This window comes from Anopheles bellator, chromosome 2, assembly GCF_943735745.2.
Source record: "Anopheles bellator chromosome 2, idAnoBellAS_SP24_06.2, whole genome shotgun sequence".
Taxonomy (NCBI): domain Eukaryota; kingdom Metazoa; phylum Arthropoda; class Insecta; order Diptera; family Culicidae; genus Anopheles; species Anopheles bellator.
Window position 1 is genome coordinate 2,279,455 of NC_071286.1, and position 7,614 is coordinate 2,287,068.

At 48.6% G+C, this 7,614-nt stretch overlaps 5 protein-coding genes across 5 annotated transcripts in view; 2 read left to right on the forward strand and 3 right to left on the reverse strand.

The window, feature by feature from the left end:
* Positions 1–22: 22 nt before the first annotated feature.
* LOC131209590 (mannose-1-phosphate guanyltransferase beta) lies at positions 23–1,790 on the reverse strand. Its single transcript, XM_058202690.1, has one exon. It carries the CDS (start codon positions 1,556–1,558, stop codon positions 449–451), a length of 1,110 nt encoding a protein of 369 aa, XP_058058673.1. The 5' UTR covers positions 1,559–1,790; the 3' UTR covers positions 23–448.
* Positions 1,791–2,007: 217 nt separating this feature from the next.
* Positions 2,008–3,383, forward strand: LOC131212128 (geranylgeranyl transferase type-2 subunit beta). The gene is made up of 4 exons (XM_058205876.1): positions 2,008–2,140; positions 2,207–2,311; positions 2,373–2,732; positions 2,803–3,383. The coding sequence occupies exons 1-4, from the start codon at positions 2,123–2,125 to the stop codon at positions 3,331–3,333; spliced, it is 1,014 nt and encodes a 337-aa protein (XP_058061859.1). The 5' UTR covers positions 2,008–2,122; the 3' UTR covers positions 3,334–3,383.
* On the reverse strand, positions 3,316–4,201 carry LOC131212129 (transmembrane protein 256-like). Its single transcript, XM_058205877.1, has 3 exons — positions 4,029–4,201; positions 3,665–3,970; positions 3,316–3,599 (listed from the first exon to the last, which is right to left on the reverse strand). Exons 1-3 carry the CDS (start codon positions 4,119–4,121, stop codon positions 3,456–3,458), a joined length of 543 nt encoding a protein of 180 aa, XP_058061860.1. The 5' UTR covers positions 4,122–4,201; the 3' UTR covers positions 3,316–3,455.
* On the reverse strand, positions 4,160–5,541 carry LOC131212127 (Bardet-Biedl syndrome 5 protein homolog). Its single transcript, XM_058205875.1, has 2 exons — positions 5,326–5,541; positions 4,160–5,263 (listed from the first exon to the last, which is right to left on the reverse strand). The coding sequence occupies exons 1-2, from the start codon at positions 5,379–5,381 to the stop codon at positions 4,285–4,287; spliced, it is 1,035 nt and encodes a 344-aa protein (XP_058061858.1). The 5' UTR covers positions 5,382–5,541; the 3' UTR covers positions 4,160–4,284.
* Positions 5,542–7,517: 1,976 nt separating this feature from the next.
* LOC131210018 (zinc finger protein ZFP2-like) overlaps positions 7,518–7,614 on the forward strand; it is a gene marked incomplete at its 5' end in the record, with an annotated part of 1,798 nt that continues 1,701 nt past the window's right edge. The window contains one exon of the mRNA XM_058203200.1: positions 7,518–7,550. Coding sequence (XP_058059183.1) covers positions 7,518–7,550 — 33 coding nt within the window. The remainder of the gene's footprint in view (positions 7,551–7,614) is intronic.

The window sequence follows — 7,614 nt, forward strand, 5'->3', positions numbered from 1 at the left end:
TTTTGCAACTTTTGGTGTTAAAATTTGTTTCCAATTTTATTCGCTTCTGGAATGCAATATGGGATTACATAAAATTAAAATCAACTCTTGAATTCGAGTGTGCTCACTCTTACCAATCGATCTTCGCATCCATCGTGAACAAACAATAGAGCAGGCCCTCTATTCTTCGGTTAAACAAAAACAAAAATGCCCGCCCGCACTGTCGATTCCGCTTCCGTTGATTGTCTACTGGGCGCCCGTGGACGCTACGACAAAAAACCCACGCAACCGGATGCTTCTTCCGATTCGCCTATATTTAAACGTTAATGAGAGGAAGAAAACCGGTTTGGCTCATCGCTCATCGCTTTCGCGTATGGTGCCCGCTTCGGGCAAAACACCGTTGGCCCCTCATCACAGGCGTTCGGCAGTTTGGTCTGGCTGAAGGAGAATGCGGGAGGCACGGACGCCCCTACATAATGATCTGCGGTTCCGGTACACTGAGCGCTATGCTCTTGTGCGGTAACACCTGCCCGCCGTTGATATAGATCTCGTCCTGCACGATTACGTCCTCCCCGAGCACGGTGGTGCCCTCGAGTCGTACCCAGCGCCCGACGACGCAGCGCCACCCAATAATGCAACTGTCCAACCACGAGTGTGACTTGATGATGGCGTCCTTCAAAATGGTGCACCGTTTGATGCACACTCCGTCCTCGATCACCACGTTCGGACCGATGGTAACATTCGGACCGATGCGACAGCCTGCTCCGATTTTGGCTGACGGATCAACCAGCACGTTCCCCACGAAGCCTGCCGGTCCGCCGTACAGTCGCTCCGGTTGCCGTTGGCGCAGCGAGGTCAGGTAGAGACACATGCCGGTAAGGAAATCGCGCGGTTGTCCGATGTCCATCCAGAAACCGTGCAACTCGAACGCGTACAGCTCCTTCTCGTGAGACATCACGGGGAAAATTTCCTTCTCGATCGAAGTAGGCTTCAGCTCGATGCGCCGCAGCACGGACGGATTGAGTACGTACATGCCGGCGTTGATTTTGTTGCTCACGAACTCCTGCGGCTTCTCGATAAAGCTCTTGATGCTCCCGTCGTCCGCGTACAGCACCACACCGTACTTGGAGGGTTCCTCGACGCGAGTCACAACGATCGTACCCTCGCGACCGTGCCGCCGGTGGAACTGTTCCAGCTCTTTGAACGGAAAGTCGCAAATGATGTCCGAGTTGAGCACAAAGAACGGTTCGGTGCTTTCACTGAGAATCGATTTGGCCAGCGCCAGAGGGCCCGCCGTCCCAAGGGGCTCGGTTTCGTGTGAAAAGATAAGCCGAACGCCGAGCCGCTCGACCTGCAGTTTCAGCTCAGCCTCCATCTGCTCGGCACGGTACGACACGGCCAGAATAACCTGCGTGACACCGGCCTCGACGAGCGCTTCGATCTGATGCAGGAGGATCGGTTTGTTGGCAAACTCTACCAGTGGTTTCGGTGTGCTGAGAGTCAGTGGACGGAGCCGCGTCCCGTAGCCACCGACTAGGATGAGTGCACGCATCCCGTTGCCTTTTCCAACAACTCCCATCGTTCGGCCGATTCGACACGTAATACACTGACACGTACGTTGTTTCTGTGGTTCACCCCGCTCGATCAGGTGGTTCGCTTTTCGCTGGGCAGGCGGCGGTGCTAAATTCCGCTCAACACCAAGACCGGACCGGCGCTCGCTGGTGATGTTGCCAATAAGCTCTTAAGCTCCAGAGTCAAGCTACGCCGTATGATTCACCCGCACGTACTAATCCCGCAGGCACCGAAAATGAAGCCGTTCTTTATCAGCGAAGGGTACGCGAATACGTACGTTGCACGTAGTGAATCATTTGGTCAGATGTTTACTTAGCGCAGAAGTGTAATCAAAGCCAGCGTTTGTTTATTTGACGTTACTAAATTTTACGTGTTTCGATCTGTCAAGCGCTTCGGGTTGACCTGTCAGCGGCGAAAGGTAAGCTTAGTGTTCCAACGGTGCAAACTGTGCGCGCTGAAAAGGCGAAAGTCGCTAATGAATTTGACATTTCCTTGTTTTCCTAAGGTCATTCCTGATTAGACGGTCGAGCTAAATTTCTGGCATTTGCTACCGATTTGCGGAGGGCCAGTAATGCTCGCTTGTGCAATGGTAAGAAAAGAGTCTGTACAATATGATTGCCGTTCCATTCGTAATCGATTTCTGTGCATTTCGCAGGCCTTCACCTCGAATGATGTGACAATAAGCAGTGACTCACGGGAACTGTACTTTGAAAAGCACGTCGACTATATTGCAAATCATGGCAACGACAAGAACGACTACGTAAGTGCCACGGCCACGGCGTCGTGCCTCGAATTTTAACGTTTAGCTTCTCCCTCCGTAGGAATACTGCATGACGGAGTTTTTGCGAATGTCCGGCATCTATTGGGGTGTAACGGGGCTCGATCTGATGGACAAATTGGACCGCCTGGAGAAGCAATCGATCATCGAGTTTATCCGAAAGTGCCAATGCCCGATCACGGGTGGGATCGCTGCGTGCGATGGGCACGATCCGCACATCCTGTACACGCTCAGTGCTGTCCAGATCCTTGTTATCTACGAAAGTCTCGATGCGATTGACACCCAGACGATCGCCAAGTACGTCGCGTCGCTACAGCAGCTCGACGGAAGTTTCTTCGGTGACAAGTGGGGTGAAGTGGATACTCGCTTTTCGTTCTGCGCCGTGGCCATTCTTAGCTTGATTGTGAGTCGCACGGAGCGCTACGATCGCTTAATTGTTTGCTGACCCAACGGGACGTTCTTTCCTTCTGCAGAACCGCATGGAAGTGATCGATCTGGAGAAGGCGGTAAACTTTGTCATGGCATGCTGCAACGCTGATGGAGGATTCGGGTCGAAACCGAGCGCAGAAAGTCACGCTGGGCTGATTTACTGCTGTGTTGGCTTCCTGTCGATCACGGATCAACTGCACCGGCTGGACTGCGAGCGGTTGGCGTGGTGGTTGTGTGAGCGGCAACTACCGAGCGGAGGATTGAACGGGCGCCCTGAGAAGCTACCGGACGTGTGCTACTCCTGGTGGGTGCTGGCTTCGCTCACCATCATCGGTCGGCTGCACTGGATAAGCGCGGAAAAGTTGGAGCACTTTATCCTTTCCTGCCAGGACGCGGAAACGGGCGGGTTTGCCGATCGCACCGGGAACATGCCCGATATTTTTCACACCCTATTCGGGCTGGGTGCCCTTTCGTTGCTAGGCGACAAACGTTTGAAGCCCGTCAATCCAACCTTCTGTCTGCCGCAATACGTAATCGAGCGGTGCAATTTGAAACCCAAAGTAATTGTTTTGTAAACTGTTTCACGCAACATACACACGATTAAAGATGTTTATTTTACCTCGTTCCTACCAAATGCTAAAGTACATGGGTAATGAATTGTAAGAACCGTCTTTGGGTGTGCCATTTCTGTCTTGAGTTAAATTGCGAACGACAGCCAACCGAAGATGAGCAAAAATCCACCGACCGGAGTGAATTGCACCACGCGTCGATCGTTGGTGAAAGAAATGTAGTAACAGGAGCCACAGAACAGCCCCATTCCGGACACCATCAAGAGTGCAGTCTGGAACGAAACGAAATCAGTAGTAATACGCGTGAACAGCCCAAAGGATGTAGGTAATGGGTTACCAAATAAGGACGCCGAGCAAGAGGGGCCGCCAACAGAGCCAGGGAATGGATAAAGTGATAGCGATTGGTCATTTCAAAAATGTTCTTCGGATCACGGTCTTCATCGTCATTCATCGCGAACCGATGGTGTGCACCGTAGGCACCCAGCATGACCGCCGTAGCACCGCTTAGTCCCGCCAGCTTCAGAATGTGTCGATTGTGGCCAAGGATCTTGTAAAGCGACGGAAGGGCTTGCTGCGAGGCAGTGGCCACCGCAGCAACCGTATGCGTGGCAGCCGTTTGAGTTAAAGCTTTCGGCTTGAGGCCCTGCAATGTACCGGCACACATGAGTGAAAACGCGAAACAAGATTCACGGGATACCCACCACAGCCTTGGCGCCGTTCGCCGCTAGCGACCACATGCTGCTTGAGACGGGATTATTGAAAAGCACGTAGTTAAACGCCTCATTAAAACCCATAATAACACGACGAAGCTTTTAACTTTCAATAAACGTAACTTTATTGCGGAACGACGCAAAATTCCCAATGAAAAGATGGAAAAAAGTTTGTTGTCAAACGCAGGTCGCGACTGGGTGTGTTTATACGCATGCGGATCGGTTTCTCCATTCCAAGTAGGTCCGCTTACTGCGATGGGAGCACATCCCATAGATCCTTGACCGTGTATCCTTCTTTCAGGGATTCCATTGCGAAGCCCAGCTCCTTGCAATAGAACGGCTGGCGTCCACTACCGGTCGATCCGTTGTCAGTTTCGGCAAGATAGGCAGTAAATTTAGAATTAATTTCTCCCCCCGCCTCCGATTCAAACTCTTCGATGTCGTCGAACGTTTCACTCGGAGGACGCTCCGTGTCGACCGGAGCCTCGTAGGCGACCCCAAACACGGGCGTTTCCGTGTAGACACTGTGCAACGAAAGTAGCTCTTTGTACACGTCGCCCAGCCGTTCCGAGGGATCGATACGAAAACCGAGCACATATGAACCACCAGTTTCCAGTGTTTGAATGACCAGAGCTGGCCCGTACTTGGACTCGCGAATCCGTACACTGGCAATCTGCAGGTACGGGAGCGAAATGTTGAAACTATTGTTCATCTCGGCGAACCACACCAAGCGCACGTTACTGATGATCAGAATCCCCAGGTTCCCTTGATCGCTGGAGAGATTCCACACGCCACTGATGGTGTTGAAGAGTTGTTCTTGTGGCAAGACCTGCAGCTGACCGGCGACCAAGATCGACGATCGTAGCTTCAGTTCGCGGTAAATCGTCGAAGCCTGGTAAAGTCGGTAGATGTCGAAAATGGGTGCGAAATGTTTCGTGTTGGCCAGCATGTGCGTGAAGATAAACTCGAAGCGCGAGTTACTTCCGACGCCGAGAATGTGCAATGCCTGTGTCGTGCCTCGTAGCTTCGATACAACCGTTTTGGTGTTCATAGTCAGTATGCAGGAGTAGCCGATGGAAAGACTGAAGCGATTGGATGTCACCGAGTACCATATTACTCGCAGGTTGGTCGCCAGAATGCGGCCCGTATCTCCACTGTTGCCCTTAGTATCCTCTACGCAGTCGAACGCTTCCAGCATACGTTCGCCGCTGCGCAACGTTTTGTAGCTGAAAGTAAAACGGAATCTTATTGTGCTGTGTACTTCTTTCCGACCCACATCCCTTCTTACATTGATGGAATATCGAATTTGACTTGCCTATCCTCCCAAACAGGTTTTTGATTCATTGCGGTTCGCTGAAACTACTCCGAAAATTGCACTACACCACAGAAGAATGCATATGTTTGCAGCACATCACCATGGAAACGGTTGTAAAGCAAGCAACGAAACAAAGTGTTTGCCGTGCAGAAAGGAATTTTAAAATTTCTCGGACATTTAGAACTCAGGACCATACTTCGACTTCTTGCATCACGATCGCGCGGGCGGCCAAACGCAAGCAAATACAAAATGTCAGCCAGGGTACGGGGAAGTTTGTAGAGTTTGTATGTACAAACAACAATGTTTTTACAATTTCTGTTGTTTAAACGTGGATACTAAAACAGTCGAAAAAGAAGTACTGCAAAGAGACGTTCATGAAAAGCGTTTGTCGTCTTCAATTGCGCGTACAGTACAGTCTCTTTTTTATTAATTTTGTATTGGTTTTCCATTATTTTGGACAGGAAATACAAAGTGATTATCAGACACGGCGATATAACGGTAGTGGAAGTGGTAGCATCATCATAATTGTAGTCATCATCCGGCGAATCGAAGTAAATTTACTTAATCCGTTGCAGCATATAAACGATTTTAATCAAATGATCGAAATGAGTGCGCTGAAATGAAAGACAGACGCCGTTGTTGACGAACAAATTCGAATTTTTCTGCTCTTGCAAGAAAATATGGTTCTTTCTGCTCATGCAAGAAAATATGGCTCTTTCTTTTTCTCTTTCCATAAGCTGTCAAAAGGCAAAACACATTGAAGCATCCTCTGTTTATTAAAGTGCAAAGTGGCCGATTTTACAAAAGTGCTTAAATATACGATATATTACAGGCAAAATAAAAACTTCGGCATTTATCAAGAAAGAGAACGATGTTGAGTAAGTTCGTGTTCAATAAGGATTTAAAGATATGATAGCGAATCATTTTTCAGAACCGCAAGACTATCCGATAGTGTCGGCCGATGTTGATGCTTTGGTTGCTCTAACGCGCGACGGTTCCTGGTAATGTAAACTTCAAACAATCTTCGATATTATCGGTTTTGAGGTAGTAAAATTGAAACAACAAACATCTCCTTGTTCCACAAGAAAAACTGGTCTATGAAACTCTTATTTTTCCATATAAGTTTCTTACCTGGAGTTCTATCGTATTTGTGCTCGATGTGCGAAGCGCGCTTGAAAAAGATGGATCTGTTTCACTGGCGATGCAATGAAAACAATGATTTGGTCGATAGATTTATTCAACTGCAGAACACAGCGAGAATCAGTCAAGACCATTTTGACCACTCTGGCGAACAAACGGTTGGCACAGAACTGTCAATTAAAACGGAGATTACCTCACCGGATACAGCGAAGGATTTACACTTGAGTCAGAAGTGTTGTATTGTTCATCAAGCTAATAGCACATATGAATGTTGTGCCAACCAACCATTCGAAGCAGAAGAAAACAGAAGAGCAGAAGCAATTACTATCAAATTAGAGTATGTAGATGTCGATGAGCAGTATCGGCTACAAACGAATGCTATACTGGATCATGAACAGGACGAGCTGCAAACAAATCCTTTTGAATTGGTCTGTCAGGATCGAGAAGACCACTGTCGAGACATGTCAAAGAACATGTGTGCAGATGGCACAAAGTTGTCAATTGAAACTGAAGTTACTACGTCGGATGAGGCGAAGGATTTGCACTTGAATCAGAAGTGTTGTACTGTTCATCAAGCGAATAGGACATATGAATGTTGTGGTAACACACCTGATGATTTATTCGAGGCAGAGGATAATCAAATTGCAATTAAATCAGAGTACGAAGAGGTCGATGCGCGGTCGAAGAGAGGGCAACAGCTGCAAACAACGAATGATCTCTTCGATCATGAACAGAGAAACCTCAAAAGCCATCGTAAAAGACCTCCAAAGCACGTCTGCCCTCAATGTTCCGCAACATATCCAGCTTTGAACATGTTAAAGATTCACATTCGCACTCACACCGGTGAAAGGCCATATAAGTGTAAAGTCTGTGACAAAGCCTTCCATTCAACAAGCATTCTGGCAGCACATTCGAAAATTCACAATAAGGACCAACAGCATCAGTGTCCGCATTGTTCATCAACGTTCGCGCAGTCAACTTCCCTAAAGATTCATATCCGCACTCACACCGGCGAAAGGCCATACAAGTGTAAAGTCTGTGACAAAGCCTTCCATTCAGCAAGCCATCTGGCAGCACATTCGAAAATACACAACAAGGACCAACACTATCAGTGTCCGCATT